This window comes from Eleutherodactylus coqui, chromosome 10 (genome assembly GCF_035609145.1).
Source record: "Eleutherodactylus coqui strain aEleCoq1 chromosome 10, aEleCoq1.hap1, whole genome shotgun sequence".
NCBI classification, from domain to species: Eukaryota; Metazoa; Chordata; class Amphibia; order Anura; family Eleutherodactylidae; genus Eleutherodactylus; species Eleutherodactylus coqui.
In genome coordinates, this window is record NC_089846.1 from 96,767,833 (window position 1) to 96,794,529 (window position 26,697).

General features: G+C 47.4%; 2 protein-coding genes across 3 annotated transcripts in view; both read right to left on the reverse strand.

The window, feature by feature from the left end:
* LOC136581113 (mucin-17-like) overlaps positions 1-18,152 on the reverse strand; it is a 37,931-nt gene extending 19,779 nt beyond the window's left edge. Inside the window, exons 1-2 of the mRNA XM_066582099.1 lie at positions 18,095-18,152; positions 36-989 (exon numbers count right to left, since the gene is read on the reverse strand). Of these exons, the coding sequence (XP_066438196.1) occupies positions 36-989; positions 18,095-18,152 (1,012 nt within the window). The remainder of the gene's footprint in view (positions 1-35; positions 990-18,094) is intronic.
* Positions 18,153-22,316: 4,164 nt separating this feature from the next.
* The window catches only part of LOC136580748 (uncharacterized), a 129,506-nt gene continuing 125,125 nt past the window's right edge, over positions 22,317-26,697 (reverse strand). For both annotated transcript variants that reach the window (XM_066581573.1, XM_066581574.1), the window contains 2 exons: positions 23,165-23,261; positions 22,317-22,489 (listed from right to left, as the gene is read on the reverse strand). In XM_066581573.1, coding sequence (XP_066437670.1) covers positions 23,182-23,261 — 80 coding nt within the window. In that variant the 3' untranslated portion in view covers positions 22,317-22,489; positions 23,165-23,181. The remainder of the gene's footprint in view (positions 22,490-23,164; positions 23,262-26,697) is intronic.

The following is a 26,697-nucleotide window of genomic DNA, read 5'->3' on the forward strand; positions in this document are numbered from 1 at the left end:
TTGGGTACTAGTAACAGCGGAGTGGTCTGTAGTACCTTCTTTAGTGGTCTGGATGATGAGTGGAGTAGTATTTTTCTCTGGTTGGGCACTAGTAACAGCGAAGTAGTCTGTAGTATGTTCCTCAGTGGTCTGGATGATAAGGGGAGTAGTATTTTCCTCTGGTTGGCTACTAGGAACAGCGGAGTGGTCTGTAGTACCTTCTTTAGTGGTCTGGATGATGAGTGGAGTAGTATTTTCATCTGGTTGGGTACTAGTAACAGCGAAGTAGTCAGTAGTACCTTCCTTAGTGGTCTGGATGATGAGTGGAGTAGTATTTTCATCTGGTTGGGTTCTAGTAACAGCGGAGTGGTCAGTAATACCTTCCTCCTTAATGGTGTGGATGATGAGTGGAGTAGTATTTTCCTCTGGTTTGGTACTAGTAACAGCAGAGTTGTCCATAGTATCTTCCTTAGTGGTCTGGATGATGAGTGGAGTAGTATTTTCCTCTGGTTTGGTACTAGTGACAGCAGAGTGGTCTGTAGTATCTTCCTTAGTGGTCTGAATGATGAGTGGAGTAGTATTTTCCTCTGGTTGGGTACTAGTAACAGCGGAGTGGTCTGTAGTACCTTCCCCAGTGGTCTGGATGATGAGTGGAGTAGTATTTTCCTCTAGTTTGGTTCTAGTAACAGGAGAAAGGTCTGTAGGATGAATGGTTCCTGTAATAGACGCGGTATCTGCAGGTGACACTGTACTACGTGGCGGTTCAGTCGTGATGTTAGTAACAGTCGGGTTTACTGTAGGGCTGAGTTCACTGGTGGTTTTGCTAGGTTTGTTACTTGCTGTAGAAGCTTCTGTTGAGGTGCTGGTTGCCCGGTGGCTACTAGTGGTAGTAGTGGTCAGTTTAGGGCTGGATGGATGGTGGCTTCTAGTAGTACGAATAGTAGTAGTACAGTTCCTTTTAGGTGACTCTCCCGGATAAGTTGCCCAACCTATTCGTTTGGTTGCTGCTGCTGTAAACAAAACAAAAAAATAGTTGAGAAAAGCAGGAAGACACCGGCGGTATTATTGCTCTCTATGAATGTATGCAGCGCTATATGTAGCCCGGGCCAGTAATTAGGTATAATTACCACAACTGATGTAGTGTAAACTGTGCTGCCCATTCTACTAAGCCCCCCGCTTGGATGTAAAATTTGTGCTTGCAATAAACAGAGAATAGAACCCACTGATCTCAATGGGTTTGTTCACATGCGCGTATTTTCTGCGCATTTCGGTCACGCAAAAAAAAAACACAGAATGCACTATTTTGCTTCGCATTTGTGCACCATAGAAGTCAATGGTGGGGGGTGGGGGGGTGCAAAAAGCGCTTGCAATATGCAAGGAGATACGTGATATGCTGCGTAATTTCAATTGAAAGAGAACACATCTTGAAGTCGTTTGATTAATTAGCATCTCAATCAGTGCGTTTGTTGCGGAAATTATTTTGCCTTTTGGGCACAAAAATGACAGTAAAGTACGTTGATGTGTGAGCAAAAAGGTATTGTTCAGTGCGCAGATTCGTTGCGCTGAGGCGCGGACACTCATGTGATGGGGCCTTAAGGCCTTTTCACATGGGACGGAATATTCCGCAGCAGCGTTTTGAAATGTGCTGCCCCGGAATTCCACATCAAAATCTGCCATAGGGTGCATTCAGACTACCGTATATCGGCTGGGTATTCACGATATACGGCGTCTCTCTCTGCACTATTTTCAATAAGGAGAAGTGGGACGGGGGCTGAGCTAAATCCCAGAACTTAGCCCCGCCTCCTCTCATTGAAAATAGTGCAGAGGGGCGGAGAGGAGATGGAGAGGAGGCAGAAAGGGGGCGGGAGCTCAGTTCCTGCTCCCGGCTCTTTCAGCCTCCCCCCCCTGCAGAGAGAGACACCGTATATCGGCCGGCGATATACGATCGTCTGAATTCACCCTTAGGGTGACTACCCACTAGTGTTTGCGAATTTGCGGCGTTTTTTTTCCCCCAGGTGTCTATGGGGCTTCCTAATGTTAAAAACGCATTTTACCGCAAAATCGCAATGCAATTTTAACATTAACAAGTCCCATAGACCCCTGGAGAAAAAAAAACGCTGCGAATTTCGCAGTGAAAAAGAACTGTAGTGGGCAGTCACCCTTTGGCTTCTTTCACACGAGCGAATATCGGCCAGCCGATATGCGCTGTGATCTGATGCATTGGATTCCAATGCATCAGATCACATGGGCGTATTTGTGAGAAGTAAAAACGCCCGGCCAACCAATATAGCGCCAGGCGTTTTTATGTCGGGCCCTAAACATAGTTCTGGAACTATGTTTGGTCCCGAATACGTCCAGCCGCTGCACGGGTTCCTATGGGAGCTTATGGCTCACCTGCCTTCCTCCTCTCTCGTTCTGTGCAGTTAGAGAGGGCGGGACGGCGAGGGGGGGTGATAGCCGCAGCTCAGCCCCGCCTCCTCCCATTGATGGCTATAGTCAAGAGGCGGGGCATGGGCGGAGCTAAGCACCAGCCCTTTCCCCGCCCCTTGTCCATAGCCATCAATGGGAGGAGGTGGGGCGGACCAGTGCTTAGCTCCTCCCTGCCCCCCTCCCATTGCACAGACCGAGCTAAGAGGAAGATGGGTAAGCCTGTGATGGGGAGGGAGGGGAAATGGAAGATGGCCTGATAAGGTCGGCGCATTTGCACCGGCCTTACCAGGCCCTACGAACGGGCGCACAAACGTTTGGTTTCTGCGCCCGTTCACCAGGTTTTCCGCCCCCAACGTAGCGTATATCGGCCGGCCGATATGCGCTCGTGTGAAAGAAGCCTAACTGGCAGAATTCTACTATTTTGAATTCTGCATGGAGATCTGCCCATTAGCAGTGTGGGTTTTGGTGCTGAATATTCCGCAGGATGGCAGATTCCACAACTTTGGTGCGTAATATTCTGTCCTGTGCGAAATGTCCCTTAGGTGGTACACATCTCTTAATAAATTAGGTGCATCGCTAACCTCCGTGCGCCGGGCAGCCAACTCCATGCCAGCTCTGAGCTGCCATTGGTTTGCACTATAATCTGTACCATTTTCTGGCGTAAACCCTGCCCACCTTCCAAAAATTTAGCAAACAGCTTAAAAATAATATATGGTAGTTTTTATCTGAACTATTACAGCTGCCACGCAAAATACTGGAAAGATAATATTCCCTACAGTCAGCTAAAAAGGATTTTGAGAAATTGTACATCAAAAGAAGACTTCAAAGATCAAGCAGAAATGATAAAAACTTGTTTTAGAGAAAAACATCATCCAGCGAAATTAGTAGAAAATGCATATAAAAGACTTACAAATGAGGAAGAAGAAAACAGACAAATCTAAGAATAAAGAAGGAACCGAGATGAAAGAAAAAGAAAAAGATCACAAAGAGGAAAGATGTTCATTTATAACTAAAGTAACAATAATGTGGAGATAAAAAGAATTTTAGAAAAAAATGGAATATTCTAAAAAGGGATCTATTTTAGAAAAAAACAAACAGACATAACTGATTGGAAAGGATTAAAAGTGACACCTTCAGAACATCTGGCAACAAAATCCATCACAGATCTACGCAGGAAGGAAATGTTCTGGATTTTTAGATGGAAAACTCTGACACCCAATGGGTTAAATGGAATTTTGGAGAGGATTTAAAATTATAAACCACAATTTTAACTATTTAATCAATTATCCTAATTAATACAAAAGAAACAAAACACTTTATATATATATAATCTTTATTTGTATAGCGCCAACATATTCTGCAGCGCTTACATAGACAGGGGGAATACAGAAAGACAAAAGAACAAATATTACAGAACCCCGGTTACATAGTAATCAGTTGATGGAAACAATAGGGGTGAGGGTCCTGCTCCAACAAGCTTACATACTACAAGTAATGGGGGGATACAGAAGGTAAAGGGGCTGGAGATGTGCACGGTATGGCGAGGTGGAGTGTGAGGGATGCTATACACATAGACAAGGGTCAGACGTTTAGTCGTGTGACGGCAGAATCATTATGACTGCAGGAGCGGTTTAAGACGGCTAGCAGGGATTGCAGTCAGTAGGTCAGGGAGCATGTTATCAGGCGGAGTACAGAGGGGTTTGTTTAGGGCAGTGGTCCCCAACCTTTTTTGGCACCAGGGACCGGCTTCAAGCAAGACCATTTTTACAAGGCCCGGCAGGGTTGGGCGGGGCATGGGCGGGGCTTTGGTTATATGGGGCGGGGTTATGAAGGGGGTTGGAGTTTAGTGCATTCTTATTTAATTATGACATTTAGAATGTCCTGGCAGCACACACATAGGGCAGTATATAATCTATCCCCCCCAGCACACACATAGGGCAGCATATAATTTATCTCCCCCCCCCAGTAATAGACAGCCCCCACGCCTCAGTAATTAGCAGCCCCTCCCCCTGTAATAAGTAGCCCCCCCCAGTAATAAGTAGCCCCCACCCGCAGTAATAAGCACCCCCCCTGTAATAAGCAGGCCCCCCCCAGTAATAGGCAGCGCCCCCCCCCCAGTAATAGGCAGCACCCCCCCCAGTAATAGGCAGACCCTTCCCCTGTAATAAGTGGCCCCCCCAGTAAGCAATCCCCCCAGTAATAAGCAGGCCCCTCCAGTAATAAGCAGCCCCCCCAGTAATAGGCAGCCCCTCCCCAGTAATAAGCACCCTCCCCCCAGTAATAAGCAGCCCCTTCCCCTGTAATAAGTAGCCCCCACCCCCAGTAATAATCAGCCCCCCCAGTAATAAGCAGGTTCCCCCCAGTAATAGGCAGCCCCCCCCAGTAATAGGCAGCCCCTTCCCCTGTAATAAGTAGCCCTCCCCCCAGTAATAACAAGCCTCCCCAGTAATAGGCAGCCCCCCCACCAGTAATAGGCAACCCCTTCCCCAGTAATAAGCAGCCCCCCCAGTAAGCAACCCCCCCAGTAATGCGCAGGTCCCCCCCAGTAATAACCCCCCCCCCAGTAATAACCAGCCCTGCGTAATAGGCAGCTCTCCCAGTAATAGGCAGCCCCTTCCCCTGTAATAAGTAGCCTCCCCAGTAATAACTAGCCCCCCCAGTAATGAGCAGCCCCTTCCCCTGTTATAAGTAGCCCCCACCCCCCAGTAATAGGCAGCCCCCCCATAATATGCAGCACCCCTCCCCCCCGTAATAGGCACCCCCCCCCAGTAATAGGCAGCCCCCCAGTAGTAAGCAGCCCCCCCAGTAATAGGCAGCCCCCCAACCAATATACTTACTACAGCGTCGCTCTCTGTCTGCTTGCCCTGACGTCAGTGTGCAGCCCGGAATGCTTCCTCCCCGAGTCCTCTCCTGCGGAACTAATGAGCAGGGGACTCGGGGAGGAGAATCCTGGCTGCACACTGAGGTCAGTGTGCGCCGGGATCAGCGCGATTACCAGCGGGGAGCTGCGGCGCCCCCGCTGGTAATCGCTTCAGTGGTCTGCGGCGTCGGGACGCCGCGGGCCACAAACACAAGGCAGCATGCCGGATTCGGCCCGCGGGCCTTGTGTTTAGGGCAAAAGTTCCCGGCGGTGCCGCGGACCGGCACTAAACACCCAACGCCCCCGCCCCGGTCCGTGGCCCGGTGGTTGGGGACCCCTGGTTTAGGGAATGCAGTATGCCTCCCTGAAGAGGTGCGTTTTTAGAGCACGCCTGAAGTTTTTCGAGTCCTGGATTGCCCGGGTAGCCTTTGGTAGGGCATCCCAGAGGACCGGTGCTGCTCTGGAGAAGTCTTGGAGGCGGGAGTGAGAAGTTCGAATTAAAGAGGTGTGCAGTCTAGTTTCGGTAACAGAGCGGAGTGCCCGGGCTGGGTGATGGATTGAGATGAGGGAGGCAATATAGGGTGGCGTTGCACTGTGGAGGGCTTTGTGGATGAAGGTAGTGAGTTTAAATTGAATTCTGTATTTAACGGGCAGCCAGTGCAGTGACTGGCACAGGGCAAAGGCGTCCGAGTAGCGGCTGGACAGGAAGATGAGCCTGGCTGCCGCATTCAGGATGGATTGGAGAGGGTAGAGTCTGGTGCAGGGGAGGTCGATCAACAACGAGTTGCAATAATCGAGCCGGGAGTGGATGAGGGCAACAGTAAGCGTTTTTAGCGTGTCTACAGTGAGAAAAGAGCGGATTCTTGCGATGTTCTTGAGGTGCAGCTGACATGTTCGGGATGTAGGGGGTAAAAGAGATCAGAGTCAAATATGACCCCAAGGCAGCGGGCATGTTGTCTGGGAGTTATGGTGGTGCCACACATTGAGATAGAGATATATAAACAAAAAATGATTCTATATTATGTCCACATGCATTATATTTATTGTATCTAATTTATGGTTTAAAAAAAAGAATTTATTTGAATTTTATAGATGTATACTAATCTATAATTGTGAACTAGAAGAGGATCTGTAAGAATTATTATACAAGTTGCATATAGCATTGGCAATAGTCACTAACCTGAATAGATATGTCTATCATGAGGTACGTAATCACTTCTAGGTTGACTGTTTATGTTAGAGAGAAACACAACTGATAAAGTTTTGTCAAATGTTGGAACGCACGATGTGTTCCAAGGATAGGACACGTGATCTACTCCCCCATAGATGACGTCAGAATGTATCGCGTGGTACTCTAGACGGACTCCTCATAGTAAGTTAATCTGTATATATATATCTGTTTAATGTACATGTTTTTATCCTTGAAAAAGGCACATTATTGTGTCGAAATGCGTAGTGATGTGAATTTGCAATAAAACTCTATTCAATGCTAACTTGGCTACAGGGTGCAGGTGGGATTTCCCCCACTGGGCACGAGGTGAGTGTGATTTCACCTTTGTATCTAATATAATACAAAAGGCGCAATTCTTAGACAATTTCCCTTTGTCTTAGGTGGTACACATCTCTTAATAAATAAGGTGCATCGCTAACCTCCGTGCACCAGACAGTCAACTCCATGTCAGCTCTGAGCTGGTGTCAGTTTGCACTATAACCTGTACCATTTTCTGGCGTCAATCAAGGCAATTTGGCTGGGATCTACACTAAATCCTGCCCTTTTTCCAAAAATTTAGCAAGCAGCATAAAAATAGTATAGTCATACTTCAAAATTTGCACCCTTTCTTTGCAGCACAGTTCTGTTGTACAGCCAGCAATACCCCCCACTATCACCCCTGTGTTTTTCAAGATGGTCATAAATGGCTTTGTGGCTAACTGAACACTGAGGTACCCCATAGATAAACACATGGAAAAACAATTCATCAACTTTCCATCATGCTGATACACTTCCGTACCTGAAACCTACTAATAAGAACTGAGTTTGTAATTGTGGTACGTGATTGGTAGTCAATAATCATTTACCGTAGTGTTTGTACTACAAGACGTCACCGGGTTTAGACTACAGAAAATAGGAGAAATATATTTCATACTAATTAAAACTTCCCTGGTGGGCTATAGAAGTGGAGAGTTTAGTTTCAATTGGACTTGCATAGCCACAGTGACCCCAATACTAATTGTGCCCCCTCTCAGTGTACCTAGTACTAATAGTATTAATAGTGCCCCTAGTAGTAGTAGAGGCCCCAAGAGTCCCAGTAGTGATTGTGGCCCCCCGTGGTAATAGTGTCCCAGTAGTAATATTAGCCCCCAGTAGCAATAGTGGCCCCAGTAGTATAGTGGCTGCAGTAGTAATTGTGCCCCCTAGTACTCCTGGTGGGGCAGCAACAGCTCCAGAATTTTTTTCTTACCTTGCTCTGTAGCTCCAGTCCAGCCACTACTGATTAGCACAGGCTCTGACCTCTTTCCCCGCATCTGCGTTATTGCATGTCCTGTATATACAGCGCAGATGCTGGGAGGAAGTGTCAGAAGTCTCTGATGGTCCGAATGATCAGGTACAGCATAAAAGCGTTGTAAATGATCATTATAGAAGAGATCAGAGGGGTCTGGTGCTGCCAGACCCTCCTGACATTGGACCAAAAGACTAACACAATTTTGTCAAGATTTTTTTTTACTAAAACAGTACTTTTAAGATATTGTTGAACAGCATTTTAATCAGTTGCCTAAAATATGTTCATTATTCAAATCACTTATAGGAGTGACTTATGAGAGATCAACATTTCCAGATTTGCTCTCTCCAGTTCCTTCAGTAGAATACAGACATTGTTTGTAAATAGAGAAGAGCGAACGTACTCCTCCGAGCTTGATACTCGTTCGAGTATTAGCATGTTCGAGATGCTCGTTACTCGTAACGAGTACCACGCGATGTTCGGGTTACTTTCACTTTCATCTCTGAAACGTTAGCGTGCTTTTCTGGCCAATAGAAAGACAGGGAAGGCATTACAACTTCCCCCTGCGACGTTCAAGCCCTATACCACCCCCCTGCAGTGAGTGGCTGGCGAGATCAGGTGTCACCCGAGTATAAAAATCGGCCCCTCCCGCGGCTCGCCACAGATGCGTTCTGACATAGAGGAGGGAAAGTGCTGTCTTGGTGGAGCTGCTATAGGGAGAGTGTCAGGAGTATTTTAGGCTTCAAGAACCCCAACGGTCCTTCTTAGGGCCACATCTAACCGTGTGCAGTACTGTGGAGGCTGCTTTTTGCAGTGTTGCACATTTTTTTTTTTTGGTATATCGGCCGTGCAGAGCATTGCGCCCTGCAGTAATACTCCAGGGCCAGAAGTGGTGGTTAGGCAGGGACAGAAGACATATTAATTGAATATAGGCAGTGGGCCTTTGCAAAAACATTTGGGGAAAAAAATCTATTTGGGCTGCCTGTGACTGTCCTCAGTGTTCTGGGTCTCTGCTGGGTGTAGTAGTTCTCCAAATTCATACGCAGCCAGCTAAGTGTTACAGCAGGCTTGCGCAAAATTATTTCCTGGCTCTGTCTGGGCTGTTAAATCACCGCTGTATTGCAGTCCACAGTGCAACAGTCTGCAGTTCTTTGACATACTCCAGGGCCAGAAGCGCTTAGGCAGGGACAGAAGACATATTGATTGAATATAGGCAGTGGGCCTTTGCAAAAACATTTGGGGAAAAAAATCTATTTGGGCTGCCTGTGACTGTCCTCAGTGTTCTGGGTCTCTGCTGGGTGTAGTAGTTCTCCAAATTCATACGCAGCCAGCTAAGTGTTACAGCAGGCTTGCGCAAAATTATTTCCTGCCGTTCCGTAAGCGGCACATTTAATTACAGCGTTCTGTTTCTGCATTACTGGTAATACAGCATGCTGAGGGGTAGGGGTAGGCCTAGAGGACGTGGACGCGGGCGAGGACGCAGAGGCCCAAGTCAGGGTGTGGGCACAGGCCAAGCTCCTGATCCAGGTGTATCGCAGCCGACTGCTGCGGGATTAGGAGAGAGGCACGTTTCTGGCGTCCCCACATTCATCGCACAATTAATGGGTCCACGCGGTAGACCTTTATTAGAAAATGAGCAGTGTGAGCAGGTCCTGTCGTGGATGGCAGAAAGTGCATCCAGCAATCTATCGTCCACCCACAGTTCTGCACTGTCCACTGCTGCAACTCAGAATCCTCTGGCTGCTGCTCCTCCTTCCTCCCAGCCTCCTCACTCCATTACAATGACACATTCTGAGGAGCGGGCAGACTCCCAGGAACTGTTCTCGGGCCCCTGCTCAGATTGGGCAGCAGTGGTTCCTCTCCCACCAGAGGAGTTTATCGTGACTGATGCCCAACCATTGGAAAGTTCCCGGGGTCCGGGGGATGAGGCTGGGGACTTCTGGCAACTGTCTCAAGACCTTTCAGTGGGTGAGGAGGACGATGACGTTGAGACACAGTTGTCTATCAGTGAGGTAGTAGTAAGGGCAGTAAGTCCGAGGGAGGAGCGCACAGAGGATTCGGAGGAAGAGCAGCAGGACAATGAGGTGACTGACCCCATCTGGTTTGCTACGCCTACTGAGGACAGGTCTTCAGAGGGGGAGGCAAGGGCGGCAGCAGGGCAGGTTGCAAGAGGCAGTGCGGTGGCCAGGGGTAGAGGCAGGGCCAGACCGAATAATCCACCAACTGTTTCCCAAAGCGCCCCCCTCGCGCCATGCCACCCTGCAGAGGCCGAGGTGCTCAATGGTCTGGCAGTTTTTCACTGAGAGTGCAGACGACCGACGAACAGTGGTGTGCAACCTTTGTCGCGCCAAGATCAGCTGGGGAGCCACCACCACCAGCTTCACCACCACCAGCATGCGCAGACATATGATGGCCAAGCACCCCACAAGGTGGGACGAAGGCCGTTCACTGCCTCCGGTTTGCACCGCTGCCTCTCCCCCTGTGCCCCAACCTGCCACTGAGATCCAACCCCCCTCTAAGGGCACAGGCACTACCGTCTCCTGGCCTGCACCCACACCCTCACCTCCGCTGTCCTCGGCCCCATCCACCAATGTCTGTCAGCGCCCCGTCCAGCCGTCGCTAGCGCAAGTGTTTGAGCGCAAGCGCAAGTACGCCGCCACGCACCCGCACGCTCAAGCGTTAAACGTGCACATAGCCAAATTTATCAGCCTGGAGATGCTGCCGTATAGGGTTGTTGAAACGGAGTCTTTCAAAAGTATGATGGCGCTGGCGGCCCCGCGCTACTCAGTTCCCAGTCGCCACTACTTTTCCTGATGTGCTGTACCAGCCCTGCACGACCACGTCTCCCGCAACATTGTACGCCCCCTCACCAACGCGGTTACTGCCACGGTCCACTTAACAACGGACACGTGGACAAGCACAGGCGGGCAGGGCCACTATATCTCCCTGACGGCACATTGGGTGAATTTAGTGGAGGCTGGGACAAAGTCAGAGCCTGGGACCGCTCACGTCCTACCCACCCCCAGAATTGCGGGCCACAGCTCGGTGCTGGTATCTGCGGCGGTGTATGCTTCCTCCACTAAACCACCCTCCTCCTCCTCCTCCTCCTACTCAACCTCTGTCTCGCAATCAAGATGTGTCAGCAGCAGCACGTCGCCAGCAGTCGGTGTCGCGCGGCGTGTCAGCACAGGGGTGGGCAAGCGTCAGCAGGCCGTGCTGAAACTACTCAGCTTAGGAGAGAAGAGGCACACGGCCCACGAACTGCTGCAGGGTCTGACAGAGCAGACCGACTGCTGGCTTGCGCCGCTGAGCCTCCAACCGGGCATGGTCGTGTGTGACAACGGCCGTAACCTGGTGGCGGCTCTGCAGCTCGGCAGCCTCACGCACGTGCCATGCCTGGCCCACGTCTTTAATTTGGTGGTTCAGCGCTTTCTGAAAAGCTACCCACGCTTGTCAGACCTGCTCGGAAAGGTGCGCCGGCTCTGCGCACATTTTTCGCAAGTCCCACACGGACGCTGCCACCCTGCGCACCCTGCAACATCGGTTTAATCTGCCAGTGCACCGACTGCTGTGCGACGTGCCCACACAGTGGAACACTACGCTCCACATGTTGGCCAGGCTCTATGAGCAGCGTAGAGCTATAGTGGAATACCAACTCCAACATGGGCGGCGCAGTGGGAGTCAGCCTCCTCAATTCTTTACAGAAGAGTGGGCCTGGTTGGCAGACATCTGCCAGGTCCTTAGAAACTTTGAGGAGTCTACCCAGATGGTGAGCGGCAATGCTGCAATCATTAGCGTCACCATTCCTCTGCTATGCCTCTTGAGAAGTTCCCTGCAATGCATAAAGGCAGACGCTTTGCGCTCGGAAACAGAGCCTGGGGAAGACAGTATGTCGCTGGATAGTCAGAGCACCCTCCTGTCTATATCTCAGCGCGTTGAGGAGGAGGAGGAGCATGAGGAGGATGAGGAGGAGGGGGAAGAGACAGCTTAGTCCACTGCTGAGGGTACACATGCTGCTTGCCTGTCATCCTTTCAGCGTGTATGGCCTGAGGAGGAGGAGGAGGAGGATCCTGAAAGTGATCTTCCTAGTGAGGACAGCCATGTGTTGCGTACAGGTACCCTGGCACACATGGCTGACTTCATGTTAGGATGCCTTTCTCGTGACGCTCGCGTTACATGCATTCTGGCCACTACGGATTACTGGGTGTACACACTGCTTGACCCACGGTATAAGGAGAACCTTTCCACTCTCATACCCGAAGAGGAAAGGGGTTCGAGAGTGATGCTATACCACAGGACCCTGGTGGACAAACTGATGGTAAAATTCCCATCCGACAGCGCTAGTGACCGAAGGCGCAGTTCCGAGGGCCAGGTAGCAGGGGAGGCGCAGAGATCAGGCAGCATGTACAGCACAGGCAGGGGAACACTCTCTAAGGCCCTTGACAGCTTTATGGCTCCCCAGCAAGACTGTGTCACCGCTCCCCAGTCAAGGCTGAGTCGGCGGGAGCACTGTAAAAGGATGGTGAGGGAGTACGTAGCCGATTGCACGACCGTCCTCCGTGATGCCTCTGCCCCCTACAACTACTGGGTGTCGAAGCTGGACACGTGACCTGAACTAGCGCTGTATGCCCTGGAGGTGCTTGCTTGTCCTGCGGCTAGCGTCTTGTCAGAGAGGGTGTTTAGTGCGGCTGGGGGAATCATCACAGATAAGCGTACCCGCCTGTCAACCGACAGTGCCGACAGGCTTACACTCATCAAGATGAACAAAGGCTGGATTTCCCCAGACTTCTCTTCTCCACCAGCGGACAGCAGTGATACCTAAGCAATATGTAGGCTGCACCCGCGGATGGAAGCATCGTTCTCTATCCCCATCAAAAACGGGGACCTTTTTGCTTCATCAATCTGTGTATAATATTCCTCCTCCTCCTCCGCTCCTCCTCCTGAAACCTCAGATAATCACGCCGAACGGGCAATTTTTCTTAGGCCCACAAGGCTCAGTCATATAATTTTTGTAAACAATTTTTATACGTTTCAATGCTCATTAAAGCGTTGAAACTTTCACCTCAACCAATTATTATTTTAACTGGGCTGCCTCCAGGCGTAGTTACCAATTAAGCCACATTAACCAAAGCGATTAACGGGTTTCACCTGCCCTCTTGGTTGGGCATGGGCAATTTTTCTCAGATACATTAGTACTGTTGGTACACCAATTTTTTGGGGCCCTCACCCACAGTGTAATCAAATTACATTTTAGCCCACCTGCATTACAGCTGACGTTACATCAGCTGTGTTGGGCACTGCAATGGGATATATTTATGTGCCGCCGGTGGGTTCCAGGGAGCCACCCATGCTGTGGGTCCACAGGGAGTTGTAACTGCATGTGTCTACTTCTAAAGAACCCGAGTCTGACTGGGGCATGCAGTGTGGGCCGAAGCCCACCTGCATTAAACATGACATTACCTCAGCTGTGATGGGAAATGCAATGGGATATATTTATGTACCGCCGGTGGCTTCCTGGCACCCACCCATGCTGTGGGTCCACAGGGAGTTGTAACTGCATGTGTCTACTTCTAAAGAACCCCAGTCTGACTGGGGCATGCAGTGTGGGCCGAAGCCCACCTGCATTAAACATGACATTACCTCAGCTGTGATGGGAAATGCAATGGGATATATTTATGTACCGCCGGTGGCTTCCTGGCATCCACCCATGCTGTCGGTCCACAGGGACTTCACAATAGGGAGTTGTACCTGCCTGTGTCTATGAATTAAAAAGCCCGGTCAGGTTGGGGCATGCAGTGTGGGCCGAAGCCCACCTGCATTTAATCGGACGTTACCTCAGCTGTGATGGGCACTGCAATGGGATACATTTATGTACAGCCGGTGGGTTCCAGGGAGCCACCCATGCTGTGGGTGCACACGGAATTTCCATTGCGGAGTTGTACCTGCCTGTGACTATTTATAAAAAAACGCGGTCTGACTGGGGCATGCAGACACCTTGACAGAATGAATAGTGTGTGGCACATAGGTTCCCCATTGCTATGCCCACGTGTGCAGCTCCAGATGGAGGTGGCACAGGATTGGATTTCTCATTGCTTCTGTACAGCATTGTGGACTATCGCCCCGCCCCTTTTAAAGAGGGTCGCTGCCTAGCCATGCCAACCCTCTGCAGTGTGTGCCTGCTTTTCCTCTGGCAGACGCACTTATAAATAGACATGAGGGTGGCGTGGCATGAGGGAAGCTGAAGGCTGGGCAGAGACAGTTTGGTGTGCGCTGTGGACACTGGGTCGTGCGGGGGGGGGGGGTGTTGGGCAGCATGTAACCCAGGAGAAGTGGCAGCGGAGTGTCATGCAGGCAGTGATTGTGCTTGGTTGGAGATAGTGTGGTGTTTAGCTAAGGTATGCATTGCTAATGAGGGCTTTTCAGAAGTAAAAGTTGTTGGGAGGGGGGGGGCACACTTGCCGCTATTGTGGCTTAATAGTGGGACCTGGGAACTTGAGATGCAGCCCAACATGTAGCCCCTCGCCTGCCCTATCCGTTTCTGTGTCGTTCCCATCACTTTCTTGAATTGCCCCGATTTTCACAAATGAAAACCTTAGCGAGCATCGGCGATATACAAAAATGCTCGAGTCGCCCATTGACTTCAATGGGGTTCGTTACTCGAAACGAACCCTCGAGCATCGCGAAAAATTCGTCCCCAGTAACGAGCACCCGAGCATTTTGGTGCTCGCTCATCTCTATTTGTAATACATGAATTCTGTCAATCGCGAGAGGAAAGGACAATGTACTGACTGCCACAATGAAAGTCTATCTGCTCTCTCCATAGACAAAATACAGCTGCAATAGGGCAAACTTTGCATAAAAGCCCTGTTAGGATATATGGACGTTGTAGAGGGAAGTCCTCTAATTGTAGACCCCCCTTCTATTAGCCAGAACTAGGGACTACTACAAAGAGCAGCTTCTGCTTTGCAGTACATTGAGTGACCCTTTCATTTGAATGAGTGTCACGCAATACTACATTTTTCCTGTAGAGGTGCTGTAGAAATATTGTGCAGCTGACCACAGTGATCGATGACTGATCTCTGTCATTTGCTGCAGCAGCCTGTGATGTCCCGTAAACAGGCTGCTGCAGACTGTAAACCTTATGTCAGCAAGGGGACCTATAGCCAACCGGCAGAGGACTTGAGGGGAGAGGTGAGTATAAGCTCTTTATTATATTTTCACACGGTGGCACCCTTTTAACAAAGAAGTTTTATCTTGGACAACCTCTTTAAGGTTTTCCTATACTGAAGGTGCAGCTCGAGTTTTGCTCTTCAACCTGATGTTTTCTTCACACTCACCCACCGCTGTGCTCAACAGTTAAGTCCTTTTGCCCTCAAAGGAGTATTTTTGGTAGATTTAGTTGTCTGACTCACATGTAAACATGGATATTAGATGAAGAGCTAATTGTGTGGCCCAAGCGAATCAATCCTTCCTTAACCCCTTTTTTATTTTTTTTCAAATTTTGGTTTCCCTCCCCCAACTTTCAAAAAATCATAACTCTTTTCTTATCCATCAATGTAACTATCGGAGGGCTTGTTTTTTCTGGTATCAGTTGTATTTTTCAATTGTACTATTTAATATAAAATATAATATACTGAAAAACCTTTAAAAAATTCTAAGTGGAGTGAAATGGAAAAGAAAACAAAATTCTGATATCTTTGGGGGAGGGGTCTTGTTCAAATGAGAATTGGCTCACCTAAAAGGGGTATTATAAAAGTCCAAGAGTTGGAAGAAGAGCAAGCAAGAGGTAAGTTAGAAGCAGAGACTGGAGGCCACTCTCCCGAAGAGCAGGAGAGGCAAGCTGTTGATCAGATAAAGAACCCATGAGCAGGCTATCGCTGGACTGAATTCTCAGATGCAAGAGGCAGAGAGGAGATGGGAAGAAGTTGAAAGGTTTTAGGAGAAAGATGTCCGATTTAGAAAAAAAACAGCAAGATTTTTAGGGAAAGTTCATGGCTAAAGGGGCTGAAGTTCAGAGCTCACACAAAAACTAATGGACACTATGGTGACCAACGGGCATCTGGAGCAGAAAATCATGCAACTTCTGGAAGAAGGACGGCCTTCAGATGCAGTTGTAGGATTCACTAAAGCAAAATGAAGACCTCAATGTTTAGATGAAGAATTCCCATTCTCAGGTCCAGGCTCATTCATCAGCTATAGTGAATGAACTACAGGAAAAGATTATAGAGAAGGAAAGGGAAATAAAACAGATAGAAAACTCCTAAAACATCTACAAACAATGGAGAAGAACTCAAGGACCTTAGGAAACATAATGAAGCATTGAATGTTCAGATCGAGAAGTACATTGCACAAATACATATGCCATATTCATATGCCTTGGTTCACCATCAGAGCCACAGGCTTTATCATTTGATTTCTTTCTATATTTTATTTGGTATCCTAGGTTTTTGAGAGTTTGATATTAGGCTCAGAATAATGACTTTCTACCAGAATAGGGCACTCTCTGTCAGGCTAACCTCATAATTAAAGTCTTTCTTTGCAATAATAAAGAGTTCTCTCACTTTCTCTTGTGAAACCATGTACCTAACTATGCAAGTTTAACAGAAAATAAAGCAAAGAAAATTCAACTCATGTGTCCGGATTCCTACATACTTTCTGCTAACCTCATAATTATATAAGTTTCTCTCTCTAATTGAGAATTCTATCATGCTTGATTACGAGTAGGTTAATCCGAGTGTATCTATCTAATCTCTCTAATATTTGGCTTTATCATTACTCGTTGAAAACTCTCAGTCTATTTAGACTATCTGTTTCATTACGTGCAGACACCGACCGTACTTAGGTGCCTCTCGTAATCCTTTGGATACCACTATACTTGGACTGACAAGGATGGACTCTAAAATAGTCCATTCACCAATAGCAATTCAATAATCGTTCGGGGTCACCTATGTATATCTCCTGATGAACTGCTGGTTATTTCAGCAGGGAAACGCATCGAGCTGAATTGTTATACCTCTAGTGAATCACTTTGATCTAGTAGTGATCATAATTGAACGATCAATCCTGGTCTAAAATCTAATTTAAGGCCCATTCATCCTGGTACTTCACTTCTTGGGCTATTACATTAATATAAGCTGCAGATCCTACACAGAACTCAATTGTTTATACACTGTGTTTGGAGACTTCAGCATATAATCAAAACATATTCTGATCGAGACAACATAGTCACTGTACATCATCGGATCTGCCGATAATGACTGACTATATTGTTGAGATCATACAGTCCTAATACACCATCGGCTCCACCGACAGTGACCTACTATCCAAATAAGTTTTTGTCTCCTTGTCTTTTATGTTGTTCGTCTGTCAGACCACTTATATGTTTTTTAAAGGATCCCATTAAAGGTTATTTTTTAGTCTATATCTGCGACGGGCTTTGATATATATAAATATATAGATGCATTTACTGCCTCTGCGAATTCTTCATTGCACAAATACAAGCCCAGGTTTCAGCTACAAAAAAAACATTGAGGAGAAATTATAGAAAGAGGCTGCAGAAATTACAGAGGATGAAACATTACTGTCTAGAAAGAACATTCGGGAAAGACTAAAGGTTCCGATTCAAACCTCGGCAAAGAGCTGGACTTCTGGAACAATGTGCTCTGGGCAGATAAGGTAAAGTTAGAGTTGTTTGGGCATGGTACCAAAAGAGATATTTGACAGCATTTCATTAGAAGATCCTGATACCGGCAGTCTAAAAAATGGTGATGGAAATGGAGGGTTTTTTGATCGGCCAAGATGTGAATCCCATTGAGATGCTGTGTGAGAAGCGGGTGTGCATGCAAGAAACCCCTAAAGCCTCACACAGTCACAGGATTCACCATCGAGAATGGAAACAAAAATCTCCCATTTGAACAGCTATAAGGATCGCCTTCTGGAGGGGCAATACCGGGTATAAGTCACAGAAGGAGATCGAAGAAATGTGAACTTTTTGTTTAATTAATTATTGCTAAATTTTGTGTCCACATGTGGTTAAGAAAACCAAAAACTTTAAGTGGGGTGCCATTAATTATGCAAACAGAAAGCAGGGAGCAAAATAGTTTGTCAAGCACTGCTAAAAAATATTACAAAATCCTGTTCTCGTTTTTGCATAGAAAACACTGCAAAACATTGGAGAGAAGAGACAAAGAAACTAACCATATGCATCAGCTTTACCAAAGTCATCAGCGTCTACAGCGATCTTCATATGGGATGTCAGACACCTCCATGGATGTTATAACGACCCTGAATGATAATTACCATACGATGTCATAATAAATGATCTTACCTACAACCAGAAGATTCAGGGCCAGGAGAATCATCTTCTTCTCTGCATGTAGTCTCATATTGCCCAATGTAAAACAGAAATATAATCTACACAGGAGGTTCCAGTCCAATGGGGATTGGGAAAAATGCTTCAAGCTTTCCCGATGCGATGTCTATTTATGCATGTCCATGGAGGGTGGTTGTTGATGTATGTGACAAGGTCAGTGACCCTAGATAATGGGACAACAGTAATCATTTCTAGCTATCTGATATAAATCCAGCTAAATATAGGGATGTGAGTAATCTGTTGGGGCAAGGTGTGCACAGAGGAGGCTATCTTAACCACTATTTAATTAGCAGATATCAGGCTGCGACAATTGTAGAAGATGATGCTCGTCCCTGGTTGACCTCGACAACAAGACTAATATCAAGCCTTTGGAGAGAATATGTCCAAGCTCTCCATCTAAATTAGATTTCTGGACATCAAACCCTTCAGAATCGGTCTGGGTTGGACCTTAAGGATCAAGCAATTTTCCAAGATTTTTTTTTTTTGTCGCATTCCAAGAGCCATACGTCTTAACTGTTTTTCTGTTTTTGTAGTTGTATGAGGGCAAGTTGTGTTTTTCTTAATAATACCATTTTGGGATACATATAACTTATTGATTACCTAATTTAATTAAATTTGGTTTTGGATGAGGGTGGCAGAATGCAAAAAAATGCAATTCCATCATTTTTTTGTGCTTTTTCCTGCTGTTTACCTTATGGTTACCACATAGACATTATTCTATGAGTCAGTAAAACTACAGACATACTGAATATATGCAAATAGTCTTTATGTTTTAGCAGTTTTACACAGTAAGTCTTGTGGAAGAAAGTTGATTATTTGCGTGCACTTCACCTATACCCTGGCCTAAAACAACAATGGGAACCACTAATTCTTACTTAAAGGGGTGTTCACATCTGGGCTTTTTATGGCCAAGATGGGAAAACTTGTCCCTCTGTTCCTGTCCACCTGTTGGAAACAGCTGAGCACTTCAGCACAGCGCTGTTTGCGTTGCTCCTATTGAAGTGAATGAGAGCTATGAAAACGGCGTAGTACAGAGTGCTATACTGTTTCCGAAACTCCCATTCACTTCAACAGAAACAGTGCTGCGCTGAAGCTCTCGGCTGGTTTCAGTTAGCAGTCGGGTGGCCGGTAATTATAGCAGCAGTGTCCCATTTCAGTTGTGAAAAGTTGAGATGGGAATGACACTTTCATGTCATTCCCAACAGAGACGTCTGTTCTTGCATGGAGCATCTCACAGAATTTACCCACTGCAGGAGTCCTCATGATCCCGTGTGCCCGCGCCTGGCAGAGGAATAATGGCGTTCCTGCTAGTAATGGTACACATGCTCCATATCATATTCAATTGATCATGCAGACACTTTCTCTGCTGCACCAACTGGGGGGATTTTGACCTCCGAATCAGAAAAATGGGTCTCTGACTCCGAATAGAATGTAAAAATGATCAGCACTAAGATTTGGTCCACATTTTATGTTGGAAAGCAACAAATGCTTCAAATGTCCTCATTTCCTTTATAACAATGTAGACCATCCGAAGTCCCATGCAAAGGGGATATGAGGGGAGGGGAAGACCTATAACTCCTGGAGTTTGGCCAGTATAGTTGTACAGAGATGGCCAAAGCTGGTTCTGCTGTAAGATGGTGGAGTGCGGTGTGACTGTGTCTTGAGATCGGCTGTGGAGAGGAGGAATAGGAATAAATAAACCTCCTGCCATATCTCTCTTTCTCCTTATCCCCCTAGAAGAACTGGAAGAAACATGTCTGCAGGATCAGAGAGTATAGTGCTGAGGTTTCTCCTCTTGCACCAAACTGATATATCACATTTACCTCAGACATCATGTACCGGTGTAGTATCACCTCACACATCAAGTAGCAGTAGAGTATCATCTCACAAATCATGCATCGGTGTAGTATCACCTCACACATCATGCACCGGTGTAGTATCACCTCACATATCATGTACCAGTGTGGTATCACCTCACGCATCATGTACCGGTGTAATATCACCTCACGCATCATGTACCGGTGTAGTATCACCTCATACATCATGTACCAGTGTAGTATCACCTCACACATCATGTACCGTGTAGTATGACCTCACGCATCATGTACCAGTGTAGTATCACCTCACACATCATGTACCGGTGTAGTATCACCTCACACATCATGTACCAGTGTAGTATCACCTCACACATCATGTACCGGTGTAGTATCACCTCAGACATTATGTTTTGGTGTAGTATCACCTCAGACATCATGTACCGGTGTAGTATCACCTCACACATCATGTACCGTTGTAGTATCACCTCACGCATCATGTACCAGTGTAGTATCACCTCACACATGATGTACCGGTGTAGTATCACCTCATACATCATGTTCCAGTGTAGTGTCACCTCACACATCATGCACCGGTGTAGTATCACCTCACGCTTCATGTACCGGTGTAAAATCACCTCACGCATCATGTGCCTGTGTAGCATCACCTCAGACATCAGGTAGCGGTGTAGTATCACCTCACACATCATGTACCGCTGTAGTATCACCTCACACATCATGTACCGGTGTAGGATCACCTGAGGCATCATGTATCAGTGTAGTATCACCTCACACATCATGTACCTGTGTAGTATCACCTCACACATCATGTACCGGTGTAGGATCACCCCAGGCATCATGTATCAGTGTAGTATCTCCTCACACATCATGTACTGGTGTAGAATCACTTCACACATCATGTACCGGTGTAGTATCACCTCACACATCATGTAGCGGTTTAGTATCACCTCACACATCATGCACCGGTGTAATATCACCTCACACATCCTATACCAGTGTAGTATCTCCTCACACATCATGTACAGGTGTAGTATCACCTGCCACATCCTATACCAGTGTAGTATCACCTCACACATCATGTAATGGTTTAGTATCAACTCACACATCATGTACCGGTGTAGTATCACCTCACACATCATGTACCGGTGTAGTATCACCTCACACATCATGTAGCGGTGTAGTATCATCTCACACATCAAGTAGCGGTGTAGTATCATCTCATAAATCATGCATCGGTGTAGTATCACCTCACACATCATGTACCGGTGTAGTATCACCTCACACATCACGTAGCGGTGTAGTATCATCTCCCACACCATGCATCGGTGTAGTATCACCTCACACATCATGCACCGGTGTAGTATCACCTCACACATACCGTACCAGTGTAGTATTACCTCACACATTATGTAGCAGTTTAGTATCACCTCACACATCATGCACCGGTGTAGTATCACCTCACACATCATGTACCGGTGTAGTATCACCTCACACATTATGTACCGGTGTAGTATCACCTCACACATCATGTACCGGTGTAGTATTACCTGACACATCATGTACCGGTGTAGTATCACCTCACACATCATGTACCGGTGTAGTATCACCTCACACTTCCTATACTGATGTAGCATCAGCTTCTACATCATATATGGCAGCATTATTACAACAGGAGATCATATACCCATCATGTCTCCTCATGTATCTCCTCACTCACTGCAGACATGGCTGTTATATCACAGATCGGTATTGTACAATACAGATTTTTCGTGAGCCCTGATGTGCTTCAGACCGTGTGATGGGGAGGACAGAGCCGTGTAAAGACATGTACCATTACTGTACTCGGTGTTGGGAGAGTTTCCCAGTGACAACCAGTCCCTTCCAGTACTGCGGTGCTGGATATGTGTAGAGCTAACAGAACGTACATACAGTCATCAGGTAGGAAGTGTTCGTTGGAGAAGAGGGCTGTAAAGATGCTGGGGGTATTTGCGGAGAGGCCTGGAAGGATTGGGCCACCAGGGTTTTGTGAGGTTATGCTGTTGGCTTGTATCCCAGTAGGGCGTGCTTCCTCAGGGTTGGTTATTTCTGGAATCTGTGTAACACATTGCCTCATTGCCCCCAAGCCGGCACTTATTTACTAGAGGCTTTATTGAAATAACTATGACATATTTAGTTTGTGAAGCCATTAAGAATGGCGCGGTGCTGGTGGCTACGTTATATCCCCAGTTCGGTCCAGAGGGAGACCTGAGCTCTGCTGGAATCTACCAGTAATTATTACAACAAGGATATAGATTATACATGTTTCATGATATATACCCCACTCTCCTATTATAGTAGTTTATTGTGCTGCATCTTTGACTACAGTACATGTTCTGACCACCAGGTGTCACTAGCTAGAAACGTAAGAACGGCGCCAATGTACAAAGTGTCTTCTCTGGCTGAAGTGGAAATCGGATGAGGAAGTCTGTAAATATTCTGGAGAGTCTCATCGAGGAAAACTGCGATACAGAATCATCTGTTATAATGACAAAAATATCCATGAGTGTAACTGTTATAAAGATGGACCCTTAAGTGGCATAAATAAATTCTAATCTATAATGCAGTAAGAAATAATGGAGAGCGCTGCGGATTCCTGCTCCCCTCTGTGACTTTGGTTCTGTTAGGCTCAGGAGAACACCAAGGAGACGCAACCCCCACATTTTCTTGAATGACCTCCATATTTAGGTCATATCCTTGGTCTATTACCAGATTACTCCTAAATAAGAAGCCCCAGCCATGGGCCCTCAGACACTGCCCTGATGCCTGAATGGTCAGTCTGCCCCTGGATCTAATGCAGATTGTAGAAAATGCAAATTATTGCACTAAATATTTGTATCACCAGGCAGCGCTATATAATATATGTCTATATGTGTGCAGTAATGTAAGGACTTTGCTCTCTTTGATACTCATGAGCATATATACTCAGAGCAGCACACATTGTGGTCAGGCATGGTATTACAAGTCAGGCCCCCGACATAAAGAATTTTGTTAGACACTGTACAACTGAGAATATTGTGTTCTTGCCTATATACAATTGTTCTCTATGGGGAAAAACATGGCGTGTCTACAAGGTACATTAGCTTTATTTTCAGTGTCTCCCACAATAGTATTGACAAATCTTCCCCATTATATTGTAAAATGGTTAAATTACCTTCTGGAAAAATGGCCTCACAAGAATGCTGTGAAGATCCATGCCACAGACAGGACGAGTATGGGAAGATCCGCTAGTATAGAAACACTTGAATTACCTGCACAGGTAAAGAAAAGAAGATAAGCCTCATATCTTTGGACCTATCAGAGATTACTCTAAAGGTCATCCTTCATCTATACGGCACACATCCGCTATAATCACATTGTTATTTTTGTGGTTACCATTATACATACAGGATGCGTCATCAATAAGATCAGATAGGTGATTGTGAGTGATCTGATAAGAAATAGACACCAGTGCAAGTCACCAAAGTCACCTCCGACAGGAGTCCCCTTCTGCTGGTCCTTTAGGGCCTGTTATAGTACATGCTCCCACTGGAGGATCTTCTGGTACTCTGGTGAACTAGACTCCCCATGTATCTATTGGCAGAGTCATAGTTACTTCTGGGCACCCATGCCTAGCACAGTATCAATGAAGGGGTGGAACTTTATCATTACTGGACACAAGGAGTCCTCAGGATACCGATTTATTACCAGCAGGAGACATGGGAGCTCAGGACATGAACAGCAGAATTATAGACCATCAAATCACGTACGCCTGCCACCATTGGTTCTGAGCTCTCTTGTGGGCTACTAATAACTCAGAACCAGGGATCATGTAAACTCCTGCAGTAAAAGAGTCCGAGGCAAGGGGGCCTATGAGTGTGCCTATGTATACAATTACTGAGTGTACCTCTTATAGAGTGCCTCTATAAGAATCGCTCAGAGAGTACCCCCATAGTCAGTGCGGTACTGTTGTACCTTGGCGCCACCGAAAGTGGTGGGTATAGCCAAATGTTAGGGAGCTTGACAGCCAGGTCATGCCCCCAGTGCCTGATTGGTTGCACTCACCACTGCGGGCACTGATAGGACCCTCTGGCGCTGTGTCTTCTGCCGGCTGCGGTGAGTAATCCTAGCGCTCACTGTGGCTTGTCCTGAGCTCCTGCTCTCTCCCCTTCATGCTGCTGCCACTCATCCCCCCTTTCTGCCTTACTTGCTGAGGCGGCGTCCGCCACGCTGGTGGGGGTAGGGTGAGAAGACTTAGTTGACCCGGGCGGCAAGGTCCTGCCAGCATCAGACGGGGCCTGTGGTTCTCACTGCAAGGGACACCGGAGGCAAGGTCCTAGGAGTGTGCACTGACTTTTGCTTAGGATGGAGGGTTAGGGTTAGGGGTAGTTTCACAGTTAGGGCGCCCACCCACTGGCGTTTGCGATTTTCGTGCGTGAAAAACGCTGCGTTTTCGCGGCGTTTTCGCGGCTTTTCCATTAATTTCCATTGACTTTCATGGGTGCATTAGGAGAAAAATAAGGACACATATGCAACTGACAGTTCCTATGTTAAAAAACGCAACGCAACGCAAAAAAAAACGCCAGTGGGTGGGCGCCCTTAGGCTTACATTATTAGGTGTCAATGCTTCCATGTTAAAGGAGATGTCTCGAGGCAGCAGTGAAATTTTTTTTTTGCCCAGTCCCCCTTCTTCAGCATACATTACTAAGTACCAATGTAAATGGCTTTTAAAGCCGGTTCCTACTTACAGTTCTGGCGTTTCATGAACTTATAAAAAGTTTCCCAAAGATGGCCGCCGCTTCTTCTCCCTGCGCTTGCTTCAGCCCGACGTGCTCGCTCCCGAGACGCCGGTCACGCTTCGTTTTAGCAGGGAGCTGTCCAGTGCTGATCCTTTCCCCTGCCCAAGGGAATCCAGGCTTCAGTATAGCAGGGAGCTGTCCAGTGCTGAATTCTCAGCAGAAGGTACTGTAATGCCTCCCTGCAATTCACTTTCCACTGTTTTAGATGAAATAGTTTTTTCACCTAAATATGTATGTGTGTACACATTTTATATATATATATCTATATATATTTATATATATATATATAGATATATATATATATATAGTATACGTGTGTACGAGTATATGCATACGTGTATTCGTGAGTGTATATATACACACACACATTATATATATATATATATACATACACACACACACACATATATACACACACATTATATATATATATATATATATATATATACATACATACATACATACACACACACACATATATATACACATGCATACACACGCATACATATATACACATGCACAGACACACATACACATATATACACACACATACATATATATACATGCATACACACACACATACATATATACACATGCACACACACACATACATACACACATATATATATATATATATACCCACACGTGTTTGTATATGTGTGTGTGTATATATACATATATACACCCATGTGTGTCTGTGTATATGTATATATATATATATACACATACATACATACACACACGTGTGTATATATGTATGTATATATATGTATGTGTGCATGTGTATATATGTATGTGTGTGTATGCATGTATATATATGTATGTGTGTATATATGTGTATGTGTGCATGTGTATATATTTATGCGTGTGTATGCATGTATATATATGTATGTGTGTGTATGTATGTGTATGTGTGCATGTGTATATATTTATGCGTGTGTATGTATGTATGCGTGTATGTATGTATGTATGTATAGGCCCCGGCGGTAGGCTCCGGAGGCACGGCGGGCAGCATCGGGGGCACGGCGGCAGGCTCGGGCGGCACAGCGGCAGCATCGGGGGCACGGCGGCAGGCTCGGGCGGCACAGCGGCCGCATCGGGGGCACGGCGGCAGGCTCAGGGGCACGGCGGCAGCATCGGGGGCACGGCGGTGGGCTCTGATGTCCGGCGGTGGGCTCCGGGGCCAGGCGGTGTGCTCCGGGGCCAGGCGGTGGGCTCCGGGGCCAGGCGGTGGGCTCCGATGTCCGGCGGTGGGCTCTGGGGCCAGGCGGTGGGCTCCGGGGCCAGGCGGTGGGCTCTGATGTCCGGCGGTGGGCTCCGGGGCCAGGCGGTGGGCTCCGGGGCCAGGCGGTGGGCTCCGATGTCCGGCGGTGGGCTCCGGGGCCAGGCGGTGGGCTCCGATGTCCTGCGGTGGGCTCCGATGTCCGGCGGTGGGCTCGGGGGCCGGGCGGTGGGCTACGGGGCAGGGCCGTGGGCTACGGGGCAGGGCGCTGGGCTAGTGCGCTACGGGGCAGGGCGGTAGGCTAACACATCACCTCCGACCCCTCACTTACATGGGCGGCTTCTCGGCTGGGCTTCTCGTCTCCGCTCGGCTGGGCTGGGCTGGGCTTCTCGTCTCCGCTCGGCTGGGCTGGGCTTCTCGTCTCCGCTCGGCTGGGCTGCTGAAGTTTCTGCACCTTTCTCTAACAGAGGATGGTAGCAGAATGGCCCTCCAGCGCGCTCCCGAGAGGTTACAGCTCGTCTGCGCATGCGCAGAAGAGCTGTAGCGGCTAACACACTGAAGCGGCTCGCGCTGAGCAGAAGACCGCACTGCGCAAGCGCGTCTAAAAAAGCAAGCCGCCAGCGAATTTAGACGGAACCATGGAGACGAGGACGCTAGCAACGGAGCAGGTAAGTGAATAACTTCTGT